At 38.9% G+C, this 18096-nt stretch overlaps 1 protein-coding gene across 2 annotated transcripts in view; it reads right to left on the bottom strand.

The window, feature by feature from the left end:
- Nucleotides 1-79: 79 nt before the first annotated feature.
- The window catches only part of CEP89 (centrosomal protein 89), a 33977-nt gene continuing 15960 nt past the window's right edge, over nucleotides 80-18096 (bottom strand). The window contains exons 14-19 of one of the 2 annotated variants that reach the window (XM_059481212.1): nucleotides 17830-18010; nucleotides 16787-16954; nucleotides 16020-16161; nucleotides 14616-14705; nucleotides 6586-6755; nucleotides 80-500 (exon numbers count right to left, since the gene is read on the bottom strand). In XM_059481212.1, coding sequence (XP_059337195.1) covers nucleotides 278-500; nucleotides 6586-6755; nucleotides 14616-14705; nucleotides 16020-16161; nucleotides 16787-16954; nucleotides 17830-18010 — 974 coding nt within the window. In that variant the 3' untranslated portion in view covers nucleotides 80-277. Of the gene's footprint in view, nucleotides 501-6585; nucleotides 6756-13592; nucleotides 13850-14615; nucleotides 14706-16019; nucleotides 16162-16786; nucleotides 16955-17829; nucleotides 18011-18096 lie in introns of those variants that run through there. The other variant, XM_059481213.1, reaches the window with a different exon arrangement.

The following is an 18096-nucleotide window of genomic DNA, read 5'->3' as shown; positions in this document are numbered from 1 at the left end:
TGTGGCATTGTGTGTCTGTGCTGAACACCAAGATGTTAACTTAAAGTTGCACCACATTTTGTCTTGAGAATAAACAGCCTTTTCTTCAAATAGCAAAGTTGTATTTTAGGCTAGATTTCCATTATTAACAGAACAAGTAGAGAATATGCAGTTGTCATTTTCATGACCCTAAAAATACACTAAAATTGAAGACAGCAAGCATTCCATTACACATCGTGCTGCTGAAAAGTCAAATTTAGGCACCAAGTTTTCTTTCTTGGATGAGATAAGATTCTTATCACTGACATTCCTGCTGAATTTCATTTTCAGTAGGGGATGAGGTTTTCACATCACAATAGCTAAAATCATGTCCATACACTAGGTCCTTCTGAGAGAGTGGTTCATGAACTGTGACAGCACTCCATGTGTTCTTCCTCAGGGATTTCTGTAAGAGTTCTCTCATTCTCTTGTTTTCTTTGGCTGTGGATTCCCACATGATTTCAAGTTCCCCTTCTGTTTTCCTAGGAAAAAAATGAAGAGAAATTTTAACTTCAACAATGTTTCAGCAGTACAGAAGTACAGTATGTGGATAAACAAATTAGAAATAGCCTGTATTTAGGTGCCTGATTGAAATTCATTCCTTTTTTGCTTTTGAAAAAGCTCATTAAATGTAATGCTATATAGGATATGACCGGAAAACCACCCATTATGTAACAAGTTGGATTAAATCTGCACACAGAGCAGTGCATGTGAGACCCAGATATTGTGACTGTCCCTCCTGCACTGACTGAGGCTCCCTGGTGAGCACAGCTCTGCCCCTTCTCACTGCCCAGAGCACTGTGCCACCCCTCTGAGCCCCAAGGCTCTGCTCAGTGCCAGCCTCTGTGCTCAGCTAATGCATCTTTGGGGGAGCCAAACAAAAGTGATATCAACTCAGAAGGCAGACAAAGCCCAAGAGCTGGGGTTTCCTTTGGCTCCTAGTGTATGTCAAAATACAAAATAATAAGGAAATGAAGATCAGTTGATGTGAAAAGCACAGCTGATGCATGGAAAATGAGCACACATATTTTAATACACAACCAGAGGACACAGGCTCAAGCTGTGTCAAGGGCAATATAGGTTGGATATCAGGGAAAAGTTTATTACAGAAAGGGTGATAAAGCTCTGGAATGGCTGCTCAGGGAGGTGGTGGAGTCCCCATCCCTGGGTGTGTTTAACAAAGCCTGGATGTGGCACTGGGGGCCAGGGTTCAGTTGAGCTGTTGGGGCTGGGTTGGACTTGATGATCTTTAAGGTCTCTTCCAATCTGGTCATTCTGTGAATTTGTGAATCTGAACTCTTCTTGGAGGACTAATTTTTAAGCAAAGCTGAGAGATGCAGAGGCACAGAGTGCTAACTGGCTTTGCAATGAGCAGTCAGAGCACACTGCAGTCCCAGGTAAGGCACTGCAGTGTGGCACCACTACACAACTTGCAGTCTGGTATTTCACAGTTCAGCTGTTTCCCAGCTCAGCATCTGACAAGAAGCAGTAGCATCCCAAGTGTAGTTACACAAGGGGATTTTGTTTGAAAATTTTGACCTGATTGAAATTTAAAAATGCATTCAGTAGAATTGAAATTTAAAAATGCATTCATTGCTTAGGGAGAGGGTGTCTTCTTGCTAGTCACAACCTCCCTTCCCTCCCTCAAGGAATCTGGATTACAGAGCAGCTTGGTTGCTACAGCTGCTGATGCTCTGTACATCTTTCTCAACACCAAAATTTCCTTGTCTCTACAGCTGGTTTGCCTTTTGAAACACAAGTCTTTGCCACTTGGCATTTAAAATTAGATATGTGCTCAGTTTAGATACCATGTGCTGTTTCCAGATGCCTTTAGACAAAAGGCATTACATTCATTTCTTATTAATGTAGGCTATTATTAATTAAATAAGGAAAAATAAAAATTTAATTCAACACCTAACTTAGCCAAAATGTAGGATTTTATAACTTGTTGAGTAAGCAAAATTCCAGTGCTCCACTGATGTTTGAGGATGAAAAAATTAGATGTACGTTCTGAAAGATTCCTCTTTAAAAGACATGCCCTCATTGAAGTAAATTCATCCAGCCTTAAATCTCAGAATCTTATTTGGGCTGGCTCAGGAATTCATTGTCATCTATCCTGTAACAGTTTGTTTATATATTCCTTATCACCAAGGTTTTTATTATGGTTATAATTTTGGATGTCACCTCAGAGATAAGACAGCTCCTCCCCCTTGCCTGCGCACAACAGCAAAGCTTTTCTGCTGTGGAGCCTCTTCCAAGGACAGTTTAATGCACTTTTCAAACTTACATTCTGCATCCAAAGCACAGCAGCTGTGACTAGCTTGAGGTATTGTTTCTCTGCAGAAGTTTTATGAAATAAACTCTGATTCAGAAAACTCATAAAGGTCAATGACCTGTCAAATAAGACCAGAAACATCTAGGAGCTTGTTTTTAACCCTAGGATCACATCATGAACTTTGTTTATATGTCAAACCTCTTATTTAAGGAAAGGTTGTGATATTGATATCTCTTATAGTTACTCAGTGACTAATAAACATTGCATTATCAGCTGCCTGCAAAACAAAATGCTATTGCTTTCTCATTAAGGGTTGCTGGGAATTTGCAATCTTGTCTAGCAAAGGCTGTAATTACTGATAAGGCTCTATAGAGCAGTTTCCAGTAAGGGAAATCTGTTTATCTTTAAAAGCTTTTATTTATCAAAAGTACAACTATATCCATATGTGTTTCTTCTGAAAACCAAGTAGAAAAATTCTCATCCCTTGGATGCAATGGGTAAGTAGTGGAACTCCTGATTTTTCTTATGAGCTTAAAGAATGCAGGAGGGAAGAAAATTTCAAAGGCGAGTCATCTCTGTTATATTTGATGAAAGCCCATGCTAGTTTGGAGTACACTTGTTAAACAGAGAAGGAGAGAAGCAGCATGGATACATTTCTTTGTTTACTTGTGAGCATACTGTGACTGCAGTGTAGGAGTGATGGGGGTAGGACAGTCAGGATGGATGGAGATGAGAGATCTCTGAAATCAGGTTTTGGAACTTGGGGTTTATTGCAGAGGGCCTGGGTGCAGGGCCCTGCTGGGAGCTGCCAGCCACAGAGAATAAAGAGAGTGGGAAAGAGAGAGAAGGCAGGAGCATGGTAAAGAGGATGAGAGAGTAAAAGAGGTAAAGGGTAAACGAGGATAAGAGAGTAAAAGAGGATAAGAGAGTGAGGTTCCCATTACAATACCATAAATCTTCTTCTGTGTTGAATATTCTAATTCTCACTAACCAATCTAGTCCAAGATACAAATCCTACAGCATTTACATACAGCCTATAAGAATCACTACATTACCATACTGTGTTACATTTTAAACCCTAAAAACTCCTCTTTGGGCCCCTTCTGCCAAGCTGTAGGGTCTGCTCTGACCCTTGGGCCTGTCTGCAAGCAGAGGGTGTTGTTCCATCAAAAGGGGATTACCTTCAGCTGGCCACACCATTGTTTTCCAGTTGTTCAGTAACTGAGGGATCTCAAAGCTTGCTTTCATTTCAATCTCACTTATAGTTTCTATATTCTCAAAATCCTTTGCCAGGCAATCATATTTACAAGGCCTTCCTGTTTCACCTTCCCCAGCAGTGCAGCTGCTGTGCCTGTGGGCACACAGGGCTGGGCAGTGCCCTGTTTCACTGTGCTCCTCCTCAGGTTCTGCTCAGCCCTCTGCAGGCTCTCACTGAAAGCACAAGGCTCTTTCCAGATCTCAAGTGGGATTTCACTTTGCTTTTCAAGAGAACTTACCAGCAACAACAGGTACAGTATGCTTTTATGATAAACAATTTCCTGGTGGTAGCTAAGTCAGACTTGCCCCAGTTTCCTAACTCCATATTATTAAACTAAATGTGTGAGCAAAATAAATTATATGAAATAGTTTTCTGTCTTCACCTGCTTACAGTGACTCATCATACTTTCAGCTAGATTTCAAAGTAAACTGGATTTCTGCTTAAAATGTGGTATGCTACTCTGGTTTTCATTATGTAACAGTGAAATTAGAGAATAAATATTGATTGTCTTAATGTCTATGTAGGCATTTTGCACAGAAATATTATTAGCTACATAGTATTCTGGACTAAAAATCTACTCTGTAAACACAGCTAGTCACAATAAATTGAAATTTTGGTACCCTCTTAGCACTAAGGGACTTTAGTTGCTAAACTATGGATGATGAGCAACATCTGAACTACAAATAATTTTCCCTTCCTTACTCCTGTGACTGTGTGAAGGGAGAAAGAAAATAATAAACCTTGTAAAATCATTTAAAAAATCAGAAAAAGCAGACTAAAAGGCACGTTTAATTTCTAGCTGATAGGCATAAAAGAGTAGATACATATTTGGATTACCTTGGGAAACTACTTTATATTGCAGTACTTGAGAAGAATAATGGAATATGAAGAAGTTAGTTCATATTAATTGTATCAGCCATGGTGTTAGTTGGTTTTATTGATTTTGTTTCATAAGCATAAAAACTTATTCTCTCTTATAGAGGTGTAGAATTTAGCTGACTTCTTAGTAACATTTAAAAATTTTTAATCTACATTTTTAATACAGTAATCAAAGGAAAACAGCAAATCACGAGGTTAACTAAAATACTACTTGGAAGATTATAGTAAAAATTCTTTTTTACTTTTAGACTTGTGTTCATTATATTATATTCTAATAATTACTGTTAAGATTTAACTACCATCAGAAAAAAGCAGTCACTCGTTACCCCACTCAATAATGTTGGAAACTACAGAAATGAAAGACATATCTTGATGGGATTAATCTTGGGCTTGTTTCCATAAACCACTTTTCTTTATCATCCTACAGTTAAATGGACTACAGTGGTGTAGTTCCAGGTCCAGATCCTGTTTCTTAAAAGGAAGCTGCAAATATTAATTGTGCATGTTTACTGAAGAAAAAAGGAATTAATTTGGACTGAAAAGGTAAAAGTGATTTAGTATACTGCATGGAAAGTATAATTACTTTACACATCTGTGTTGCATCATCTAATTTGCCTACTTTGGGGCTAGAAGGGTAAATTTTGAATTATCCATACTGTGGGATTTCAAATTATGCTCTATTCTACTTTGAAAAAAAAAAAAAATTACAGTAAAAAATTGTAACATGAGCCCAGAGATATGAAAGCCATTTAACAGTTTAAAATCCTAAGCAAATATTTTCAGAGAAATGTCAATCAGTTCAATCTGGTTTTTAATGTGAATATATTATATTGTTATTAATATTATATATATAAATATATAATATATATAGATATAATATATTAATAATATATTATTATATTATTAATGTGAATTTCAGAGATAATTGTACAATTCTGCTACTTACACCTGTTTAATTGCACTGTATAAAGTAACTGAGAGGGACTGCACTGATATAAGGCAGATAATACCAAGCCCTGTTTTCCTATTGTCTGTTAAAATCTATTTAAATCAATTATTTCACAATGGCAGTGATGACTTGAGAAATGACTGCTTATTACTTTTCTTTACTTGTAAACAGAAACTGGTTTTTTTATGCTGATAATGTAAATGTGCTATGAAGCTTTCCACTATCAGAGGGAAAAATACTTTTAAAGGACTCTGTATTTAAAGGATATCTCAACACTGCAGACATAATCTTCTATAAATCTGTTCCATTTTCTTCTCTTTATTTTGCACATAGCCAATCCATGTCACTTGTTAATAGATCAGTAAGACAGACTCAAAAGAAAACAGATCTTTGGTGTACTTAATAGCTTCCCTTTATTTCCTACTATTCTAAAACTCTTGAGGGGTATGAATGGGGAAGTGTTCAGCCTTTAGCAGAAGGTGCTATTAAAATAAATCAAGATATATCTTAATTTACAGAATCCTTTCAAATTATCAAAGATTCACACAGATTGATATCCTCCTCAGACTGATATCCTTCTTAAGAACAGCAGCAGCCATATAGAATAAATTCCTCCTTCCAAAGACCTTTCTTTGGAGAGCTGGCAATCATGGGCAGGGTTTCAGCATTCTCATTTTCATGTCACAGGAGATGGTTTGTTTCCAGCTCTGCTGGAAAGCAAGTGCTGGCTGTGTGCAGGTGCTTTCCTGTCACTGACATATTTTATGAAAATCCTTTTGCTAGGATTTTTCTCCCGAGAAGCCTCAGAAAAGAAATGTAAACAGTAACTATCTGATGGCTGTGGAATGTGGTCTGGAGATGTTTTACCAACAGGTTCATCTTTGATAGGTTGCATGTGAATTGTTTTTAATTAATGGCCAATGACAGCCAGCTGTGTCGAGGCTGTGAGCAGTCACAAGATTTTTCATTATTATTCATTCTTATCTAGCCTTCTGATGAAATCCTTTCTCTATTCTTTAGTATAGTTTTAGTATATAATTCCATAATGTAATGTAATGTAATGTAATGTAATGTAATGTAATATAATATAATATAATATAAATCAGCCTTCTGAAACATGGAGTGAAGATTCTCATCTCTTCCCTGGGGACCCTCAAACACCTCCACACTTTCCCTTGTCCCTTCACCTGCCTGTGCCCCCCTCACCTGTTTTGCTCCAGCACCTCCTTGAGGGTTTCCTGTTTGTCTTGCAGCAGCTGCTGCAGGTGCTTCTTCTCTTGCTCATACTGAGCAGTCTTCCTTTCAAATTCCTTCTCCTGCTCACTCATCTTGAGGTTGATATCTCCAAGCTTCCCAGCTGCTTTCTTTTTATACACCTGTAAGGGTTAAAGTTAATAGAAAAAAGTGGGATTATAGGAGAAATAAGAAGAAGTCATTCCCAACAAAAGAAAGAGTTAGAGATACTGATTTTCATTTGAATCTTTACATCAATGCTGCCTTGCTCAATTATGCCAGGTAGGCTGCATTATGGGATTTTTTTGACCTATTTCTTAATATGAAGGTATTACACTTAATTTTGTTCTGCATAAAGAACTACAGTGTACAATGAATATCATACTGTATGTCTATTTTATTAGCTGCAACAAAAGGTTTATTTTCCAAAGCTACACTTCACAGCACATGTTGCTTACTGCTTGCTGAAGAGTCATACTTATCAGTACATACTATGAAAAAGTGTTTCTGTTTTGTTAAGTTGTTTAATCTTAAGAGGTAGAAAAGAATACCTTTTAATTTAATTTCCTCTTGATACTAAGAGGAAGAAAAGAAGCTTGCTGCTTCATGTATCAGTCCTGTTGTTCAGTGAAGCACAAATGATTTTTTGATCAATGGCTATACTAACTAAATGATAACTAATGACTGGTCTCATCTCAAAAATAAGAAATTAGTAACTTTGCTTTCTGAAATAACATCCTCATTAAATTGCATAAGCATACAAGAAACTGAAAACTGGTTTGTGTATTGTTACACATTTCTAGATGCTGCTGCTCTTGACAATACCAAAATCCAATATTAACTTAATTTTCTCATGATTACAAATAAAATGCTAAAACTGTTATTTTTCTCTGCATATTGTGATGTTTCCTACAGGCTACAGAACAGAGTTTTGGGATAGAAACACCTCCTTTAATAAAACTGTACACTAATTTAGAGAAGCTTTGAAAATACTGCTAATATAAAGTTATATTTCAGGTGCTAATCACTAAGGTTTTATCTTCACCTGAATCAGGGGAGAAAAATTTGAGTTTGCCTTTTGCAGGTATTAAAAAAAGGCATTTTTAGACATGCTGTATATAAGGCTGTATAATCCTTCCCACAAACTGTTTCCTTTTTAGCACTTACAAAATGTGTCATTGTGAAGTTTCATTTTCTAGAGGTAATAGGATAACAATAGGTACTATTTACCTAAAATATTAGTAATTCAATATATAAGCCTGACCAACATAGGGTTTTCATCCTATTTTTTTTCCTGACAGTTTTAATAGAAGAATAAGAAGCCTCAAAGTTAACCAGTACCCAGAGAAGCCTTCAAAATGCAGAGTAATGTTAAGGAAGGCTACAAGTACACAAGTTCCTTCTGAAGAGAAGGCTGCTCAGAGCCAGCCTGGAGGAAGTGCAGAGCATAGGAAACAGCTGAACCCTCCCCTGTGTCAGTAAAAGGCCCAGCACGTGCCAGGTCCAGCCAGGTGTGACTGAAATGCCCTCTGTAGATTAGATGCCTGTAATAATTTCAAAGAACAAGAGCAAACTTCCTCTCTCTACTTTATCACAAGGAAGGAAGGCTGGTGAATTGTAGCACTGGTGAAACCCTGCTTTCCATCATGTGCTGACCATCTGAGGTGTGTGTTTTAAGCTGCACTCTGTCCTCCCCAGCCCACAGCTGCCTCTGCTGGCTCTGCCCTCCTGCTCTGCCTTTGCCAACTGAAGCTGAGTCCCGTGTGCAGAATGGTTGCAAAATCAGAGGGAAAAAGTGCACATTTTTCTTATGATTATAGTCTGAAACTAGGTTTGAGTGATACATTGTTCTGATTGATTATAAATAATCTGTAAAATGCAGCATGGGCAGGTTGGGCACACTGACACAGGCAGCTGCTGGCACTTGCAGATCCTTCACACCTTTGAATTGTTCAAGATAACCTATTACTGTGAAGTGAAGCAGGCAGCAGCAAACAGACTGGTGGAGGTGACAGTTTTCAGGAAGAGGATGGCAACACACAGCTGGAAGTCCTAATATTTCCCTCTAGAGATGGTCATGGCACCCTATGTACATAGCAAGCAGGATGAGGAATGATCATGGATGCAGTCCTGGTACTGAAGGGGGCATAATTTACTCCCAGGTGGTAAAGAGACAGTAAAACAGACTGCAGATGATGAAGAGGAACTATGCATACATGATATTTTTGGGTCAGGGTATACATTATGCTGTTATTCTGGGTCTCCTAGGAGGCCCTTGGCTCCTGGGTTGGTCACAGAGATCTTGGAAATGGATGATTTTGTTGCAGTCATGGAAAGATAGGTTCTATTCAGCAGGCTCAGAATGCCTGGGACACATAACCAACCTTCCTGGGGATATTGATCTCTTCCCTGATTTTTGGCAGCACTTTTGTGTGAGTGGCAGTGTGTGCAAATCATCTCCTGAGTTCACAGCTGAGTGGAGAAGTGTCTGAAGCTGTTTCAGTTTTCTCACAAAAGCCAGCACAAATTTGGGCACATTTCTCTTTCCTTTGCATACAGATCAACTTACAAGTGTGAAACAGAATCCAGTGTTTCCTTACCAGTGAGATGAATGCATTTCCTTTCAATTTTGGTTATACTTTCTGTTTTCTATGCAAACATGGTTAACTCTGGGAAATAAGCTACATAGTATACAAAATAGTGACATACACCAGAATAATTTAGAGATTCTTTCTATACATCAGCTAACATCACAAAGTGTGAAAGATTCTGAACATATGAATGAAGGGAATGAAGGAAAACAGGTGTTGCAATATTATATGCTGTACTACCTGAGCCCTTGTATTTCCTGATTGGTAACTTGGGACAAAAATAGGGGTGAATTCCTGCCCTGATAATTAAAATATTTGGGGGGAAAATAATCCATTTTTAGGACTGACAGAACAATGGAAGAAGTTTCTTAAGTGGCTGCATTTAAAAAACCAACAATGCTCCATAAATTTTCAAGGGTCTCATGCTGGAAAAATCTAGAGTCTAACAAAGCAGAATGAATACTCTGAAGAGAAAAGCCATGTATGCAGCAAGACTTCAATCAACCCATGGTATCCTGATTTCAGACACAAAGCACCTTTCCCCAAGTCCAGATTAATGTTGATAGGAACATGGCAAAGGAACACTGGTGATAGGAACATTGTCTCCATCAAATGTGCTGGCATGAACAACTGCTTATACAAATCAGCAAGTTCTGCAATTCTAAGAACATGCAGTTCTAAATACACTGCTCCTCAGTGATCAGGAAATGCTAGGAACAAATCTTTATTGCTTTCTCTTCATCAATCACAATTTTGTAGTCTAAATGCAATAGGGAGCAAGAGGACAGGAAAAAAATTAAGGCCAAATTAGCAAACTTGCATGAAAATGAGGGCAGTTACAGCAGGAGATACAAAGGTTGTTTCTGTTTTTACTAAAACCTCATGACTAACAAAATAATTATCAGATAGAGATTCAGAATGAATGAACTTCTTGTAATTCTTTTTATCAACAGGGTGTGTGCATAATTTAAAGATTAATTACATTTGCAGTAAAGGAAAGGAAAAGGTGTGTAATGATGAACTGGATGCAAATTCTGTTATCAGAGATTTACTATTCACAGTCGTAAGTACAAAACCCTGGATTGTTTTCACAGAATTTCTACTAGAAATGTTTGACTAAAATACTTCATAAAAAGACAGATTTTTCTGTGTTAGCTGTCCCTTTTGCATGAAGTTGAAGGACTCCCTGATGAGACAAACATTATGTCCAAGCCCATATTAAAAGAGAACAGTGCAGAATTCTGACTGTAAAGAAACAGTTTTAATACAAGAAAGATTGGCTTCCTCAAATTCTTGCATGGATCATCAAACTGCTTGGTAATTACAATTATGAACTACAAAGAGAGCTCCCAGGGAACACCAGCCAAAGTACTACCTCAGGTTATGCTGACCATGGCACGAGTCAGTATCTCAGTTCACAGGATCACAGAATGAATTAGCTTGGAAAAGACCTTTGTGATCATCAAGTCCAACCCATGACCTTAACACCTCCTCATCCACTAAACCATGGCACTGAGCACCACATCCAGCCACCTTAAACAGCTCCAGGGACAGTGACTGCACCACCGCCCTGGGCAGCCCAATCCAATGCCCAACCACCCTTTGTGTGAAGAACATTTCCTAATGTCCAGCCTAAACCTCCCCTGGCACAGCTTAAGGCTGTGTCCTCTTGTCCTCTCACTAAATGCCTGGGAGAGAAGACTGACCGTCACCTGAGCACAGGCACCTTTCAGGCAGAGAGTAAAAAAGTCACCCCTGAGTCTCCTTTTCTCCAGGCTGAGCACCCCCAGCTCCCTCAGGGGTTCCTCACAGGGTTTGTGTTCCAGCCCCTCTCCAGTCTCGTTGCCCCCTCTGGACATGTTCAAACATCCCAAGGTCCTTCCCAAGCTGAGGGGCCAGGCTGGACACAGCACTCGAGGTGTGCCCTCAGCAGTGCTGAGCACAGGGGAAGGATGATCTCCCTGCTCCTGCTGCCACACCATTCCTGATCCAGGCCAGGAGCCATTCTTGGCCCCCAGGGCACTCTGCTGGCTCACGTTCAGCTGCTGTTGACCAAAACCCTCAGGTCCCTTTGTGCCTGGGCACTGCCCAGCCACTCTGTCCCCAGCCTGTAGGGGGTTTTGTGGCCAAAATGCAGGACTGGGCACTTGGACTTGTTAAACCTCACCTTGTTGGACTTGGCCCATCCATCCAGCCTGTCCAGGTCCCTCTGCAGAGCCCTCCTACCCTCCAGCTGACCAACACATGCTCCCAGCTTGGTGTCACCTGCAAATTTACTGATGGTGGACTCAATCCCCTCATCCAGATCATCACGGAAGATACTGAACAGGAGTGATCAGTGCCCCAGCAGAGCCCTGAGGGACACCCCTGGTGCCTGGCCCCAGCTGGATGCAGCACCATCCCCACCACTCTCTGAGCCATCCAGCCAGGTCTGAGCCCAGCACAGAGAGTACTCATGTCCTGTGGGGATCTCTAGCTGGTCACAGTGACCCCAAGAAAAGTTGCAAAGTCTCTTTTCCCAGTCCAGTGGTTCAAGGAGGAGTCAGGGCTCTTCATTTCTCAGTCTCAAGGTTGTTTATTGTTTCTTATCTATAAAATTCTTTCTCCTGACCTGCCAAGGTCCACTCAGCAAGACACACAGAGGCACTCTGCCTGCCCCCAGGGTGGTGTTATCTTTTTATACTAAAAACTACGTGTACAATATTTACAATTACTTTCCAATACCTATCACCTATGTTAGGCAGTGAGCTTCTACTCTAAACCAATCTAAAAGTGATGTTGGCATCACCCAGAAGATGGAGGCCAAGAAGAAAGAGGCTGGACACACCCAGATCCCTCCATCTTGCCCCCCTGAATCCCCATTCTACAAACTCCAAAATCTACTTTGTCTAACCTGTGATAACTTCACTGTTATTCTACTTAATTTGTCATGGCTTGCAGATCTTCATCTAAGGTTGGTACCTTGCTCGACGGGTCACAATCAAACCCACAGGTGTTCTGGGCTCTGTGCCAGGGTCTCTGAGCCCCCTGGCAGGGGTCTTGTCTGCTCAGGACAGACAGAAGGATGTCCTGGGTCCTGACACTGTCCCAGCCCTGGGCTGCAGCTTTTCCAGGAGGGAGCTGTGGGACAGAGTGCCAAAGGCCTTGCTGGAGTCCAGGTAGACACATCCCCAGCCTTCCCCACTGTCACAGACACGTTTTATGGAAAATCCCTTCGTTAAGATTTTTTTTCCTGAGAAGTTGAGAGGCCTCAAGGACAAAAGGTAAACATTGATTATCTGCTGCTGTGGAATGCAACAGGTGCATCTGGGATTGGTCTCATGTGGTTGTTTTTAATTAATGGCCAATCACAGTTTGGCTGTCTCAGACTCTCTGGTCAGTCACAAGATTTTATTAGCATTCCATTCTTTTCCTTTGCTTGCAAGCTTTCTGATGAAATTCTTTCTTCTATTCTTTTAGTATAGTTTTAGTATATCCTTTTATTTAATATATGTATCATAAAATAATAAACCAGCCTTCTGAAACATAGAGTCAACATTCTCATCTCTTCCCTCGTCCTGAGACCCCTGTGAACACCCCACCCCACATCCACAGGTGAGTCACCTGGTCACAGCAGGAAATCAGGTTGGTCAGGCAGGTGCTGCCTCTCCTAAGCCCACACTGGCTGTTTCTGATCCCTGGCCACCCTGTGGGTGCCATGTGATGGCACTCAAGGTGATCTGTTCCATAACCTTGCTGGGCACTGAGATCAGACTGACAGACCTGGAGTTCCCCAGAGCCTCCTTCCAGCCCTTTCTTGGGGATGGGCTCACACTGGAACCTCCCTGGTGAGCCAGGACTGATGGTAAATGATGGAGAGCAGCTTGGGGAGCTCATTTATGCCAGCTCAACTTTATGCCAGCTCCCTCATCCCCCTGGGATGGATCCCCTCTGGGCCCATAGACTTGTACACATCTAAATGGTTTAACACAGCCCTGACTGCTTCCTCCTAGATCACAGGGGGCTATTCTCCAGGGGGGCTCCCTTTTCCCTTCTACCAGCTCAGGAGGCCAGCTGTCCTGAGAGCAATCTGACTTACTGCTGAAAACTGAGAAAAATATGGTATTAAGTATTTCTACCTTTCCTTAAGTTAATATATTTCCCTCTGCATCCAGTGAAGTATGGAGGTTGTCCTTGCCCATCCTCCTTTTGCCAGTATTGGTTTTGCACTTAAATTCACTACATGTAAATGTTCTTAATTTCATACCAACCTCTTCTCTATCCCTTACAGCAGTCACAGATCTATTACATTGCAAAAGATCCACATTTAATAAGAACACAAGCCACTGTCTTAATAGAGGAGCTAGACACAAATTATGGTGAAAAAAGCTAAAAATATTTTATGGCTGTCTTAATATAATTAGGTAAATATTTCACAGTAGTGTTTCATCCATTCAGGTATTTTATAAAGGGTTCCTTACAAATTCAAGCTATGTTTCAGCTTACTGCTGTCTCTTTGCACTTAAAATTTCATTTACTTTCTTGGTGGTTAATTTCTAAGCTGTGCCAATCCTTACAATGAAAGTGCAGAAGAAGATGGTCTCCATTAACACAGTGGTGGTGCACATTTGTGTCATTTGATGCAGGAATAGCAGTGGAGGTCTTGACTGGCAAAGTGGAATATGGAGACTCTGCCTCAGGATAAACTGAACAAACTTTATCTAATACAAAACAGCTTTTGTAATAATGTAATATATACATTACTTTCTAATATAGAAACCAATATACCAGGTATCTTTCTCCTTTCTTTTTAAGATTACAGTAAAAATAATCATGGTAGCACCAAAGATGCTGAAACATAAATGTTTCAAATTTATTTCACTGTTATACTGCAATTATATACTGTGCTTTTTGTTTAGAGAGTTATAAAGATAACTTGAACTTACAATGTATTCCCTAACTAGGCTGGATGTTTGAAATCCTCTGAGTTTCTCAACCTTCTACCCTATGGTCACAAGAAAGTACTTGATGATAACTGTACACCTGAGATAACATTTTCATTCTTCCAAATCTAATTGTAATGGACTTCAAGTTGAAGGAGTGGTACAGCCTCAAAGAAGTAGAAGACAGAACACTTGGGTTACAATATAGAGCAAAAAATGAAATACAAATAATCTTTAAATATTATTACAACTCCTCATAATTCTCCAAGTAATGATGTAAACACAGTATCTGGCAGATATGCAATGCACAAATACAATGGAAGAAGACACTAGTGAAAATAACAATGATGATCTATTTTGTTTTTTCAAAACTTTTGAAGATAATCCATACATAACTCTTTCATAAAAACATTGGCAGAGATTAACTACTTTTCTCATTAAAAATCCCAAACATTTCACAATAGATATTTAGCTTAGAAACACTGCTTACCTTTACTTTTTCTTCCAATCTTCCTAAACGCAGGCTGCCTTCTATAATTTTCTTGAGAACACCCTGATTCTCATTTTCCAAACATCTGGCCTGCAACCATGCAGCAAACAAAGCCACATGTAACACTCTGTCTGTTTGTCAGGGCAGACAAAATGCACACACTGAGGGAGACACAGCAATTCCATTTTGAACTCCAACTGTCTGAAGAACCAACATGGATAAAGAGTCCTGGAAATTATTCTCAGAACAGCTCATTAATAATTTGTCAGCTGACTGTGAATACTATGAAGCAGTATTATTCTGAAATGAAACATACTGTAAACCCAACCAATTCTGTGGGTTTTCCTACAAATCTAAGTATGCATTAGTAGGGATCCCATTTTAAGCATAAGACTCATCCTTTAGGTCACATTTTGCAGTCTGCTCTCAAACAAGCCCTTGAAATTGGCAGGGGTTCAGGCAAGGGTATTTTTAATATGGTATGACTAATATTGAAAAGCAGATATCCCAGAGACTGAGATCTAAGAATCAGTTCCCCCACTTTCTAGGATACATTTATTGTGCTCAGTTTCACAATCCTGAAGTCCAGGTTGTAGTGGACAAGGATTTGAGCTGTGTCACCATAGTTCTCTCCTAGAATTAGGAATTAACTGCTCTATCTTTTTATCCAATGCTGATGACAACCTTTGTCTGCTACTTGAACAACAAGTAAAAGAAGCTTTATTTTTTACAAAGTTTTGTGAAATTATTTCAGATTCAATCTGAAGACAAAAGCATGTATATGAAAAATTGAAATTGTGCCCAGTATCCTGTAAAAGAAACAAAATGGGTTTACAAAATGCCCAGAAACCTCCATGCCAGGCACTTCCACCAAACAGAAGTTGTTCCAAAACTCTCAATCAGCCTGTCAAAATGACTGCTAACCAACAAGGAGCAATAATATGCATCCACAACAGACAGTCCATACAGACAAGGATAACAGTCCACCCTTAAGACTCAAAACAAATATTAAAATGTTATGATTGTGTGCTATTTTTAAATACATGTAGCTGTTTTTAAATACATGAGCTATTTTGAAATACATGTAACATCAACTTCTAAAACTAGATTAAAAAAATCTTTTAAACTTGGCAAGTGCCATTTCAGACCCCAATGCTTATGTTATTAAGGCTTAATTATATTACCTCCAGAAATAAGGGGAGCTGCTTTTAATTGCTCCTCTAGAAAAAAAATCTTTCATTGCTCCTATCCTGTTTGCTAAAGTCTACTTAAATAGAGCTAAATCCTTAAACTGGAATTACAGCTTTATTCTTTGACAATTCAGATTAATAATAACTAGTGCCAGTAGCATGATAACTGTGTGAAATATGAGTTAAGTCACATTAATTATGTAAAGGTAATTACCAAAAATACAAGATGGTCACGTTCCTTAGCTATCTTCTCCACCAGCCCAATAAGGTTTGCTAGATAGTGATGGGCTGCAACTTCTTTTTCCATTGCTTCCTCCAGCTGCACTTGCAAAAGACCAATTTTCTTCTTTATTCGTCTGTAAAAGAAAAGGGAAAATCTTTGGATTGGGAATTAGTAATGGCCTTAAAAAACTTGTATCACACATGCAAATCAACATGTACAAGTCTCAAACTGTTAAAAATGCACTGGCTCAGAATATTTGCAGTGCCAATAGCATCATGTTCCAATTTTTGGGGCTGCTTTTTCTTTACAATATGTTATCTGAATAACAACAGTAACAATGGTTCAAAAGAACAGTTTGTGCAATGGCTACAAGCTCATATTTCTTAAGATATAGAACAATAATACTGTCTTTTTAAAAATATTGTGAACTCCTCTCTAAGCAACCAGGTGCATGAGAAGATCTGCAAATAGCATAAATCTTATCCTTATCTAACTGGGAAAAGGGTTTGTCTACTCATCTTATTTTCAGATAATTTTAATTACTAAATTAAAAATATATTCTTAATTTGCAAATAGACACAGAAAAGTGAGCATAAAAACACAAAAATTAGCAAAACTTGACAACCAGGCCTCTAGACATGACAAACATGTTCAGATAACATGTTTTTTTTTGCAGTAGGTAGAAAATACACATTATGGGAAGTTAGACAATATTTTTACAGATATTTCTGTACAAGAAAATGAGACTGTGATAAGACCTGTTTGTCTTTTGAGTCAACTGCATCTCAGTTTCCAGGATCTTCTTGTCAGCCATGAAGTTATTTTTCTCTAAGAGCAATTTCTTGTTTTCACTTTGCAGTGATGCTATTTTTCCCATTACTGCTTCCACCTCAGAGAGCTTTTTCTCCTGCTCCTGCTGTAAACAGCTGCAAAAACCAAAAGTGTAGAACAGGTATCATGTACAGATCCACATCACTAAAATGCTGAGTTACAGGAAGATACCCAGGTTGAAATTCTGAAATAAGATACACTGAGAATGCTCAATGTTCCCTGGTGACATCAGAGAGGTATTACAATCTCATATCAAATTATTCAAGTAATTCCTTCTGACTGCACTTAATTTAAATAATAAAAATATGTATGCTGCCCAGATGTAATCCCTTTGTGTTTCTTTTTTTTTCAAATCAATTACTATCAACACCAAAATACAAGATCTGAGGACTTCTCAGGATGGCACTGTACCATGAAACAGTAACCAGCACTGTCCAAAGGCTTGAGAACATTCAAATTTATGCAATGTCTTCACAGAAACATTACTCTGCAGATTATGCTGCACAGCAGCACTTTTGAGTTGTGATGTTTCATGAAATTTCCATATTGTAACAATGAGAGAAACTTAGAACATCTAGCTCAGAATTTCAGGATTCTTTAGACATGTTCCAAAGATGGGAACACAAGAATGAAAATGTTCTTTATATAGTAGTGATAGAAGCAAACAGATTTGACAAAAATGGTATTTTTAATGCCTCCTCTTCTACTATTCAAAATGGTACAATTAGCAGTAGGTACTCTATGGTAAAAACACTTCTGCCAATATTTCTAGAACTGGGATTTTGTAATTTTAAATGTCTCTAAAAACTAAGACAGTGGTTTTTAAAGACTTCTTTCCCTTTTTTTTTTGTGCTTTGGTGGTTACCTTGCTGAATTACCAGCATAAGTTTCCTTCCTACAAAGTGCTGTGTGTCATGTGCATGCCTTGCACCATTGTTTCTCCATATGTGCACCATAAGTAAATTCACACCTTTTTAAATCATTCACCACAGCCAAGTGCTCCTTTTCTGGTATGCTGCTGTCCACTTTGGCTTTCAGCTCTTCACATGTAGAACACAAAGCTTCCAGCTGCTTCTGGTACTCTGCTATTTCTTTCTCTTGACTCTTGTTCTTATCTTCTAAGATTACTATTTGTTTGGTCAACTTTGAAGCTTTTGGAAGGAGGGAAAAAAAGTCAAATATGTGTAGCAGAACTAATTCAAGCACTGAGTGGAACTTCAACAAAACCATTACTACA

The sequence above is a fragment of the Ammospiza nelsoni genome, chromosome 13 (assembly GCF_027579445.1).
Source record: "Ammospiza nelsoni isolate bAmmNel1 chromosome 13, bAmmNel1.pri, whole genome shotgun sequence".
Taxonomy (NCBI): Eukaryota; Metazoa; Chordata; class Aves; order Passeriformes; family Passerellidae; genus Ammospiza; species Ammospiza nelsoni.
The sequence above is the reverse complement of the archived record's forward strand: the minus strand, read 5'-3'. Positions and strand labels throughout refer to the sequence as shown.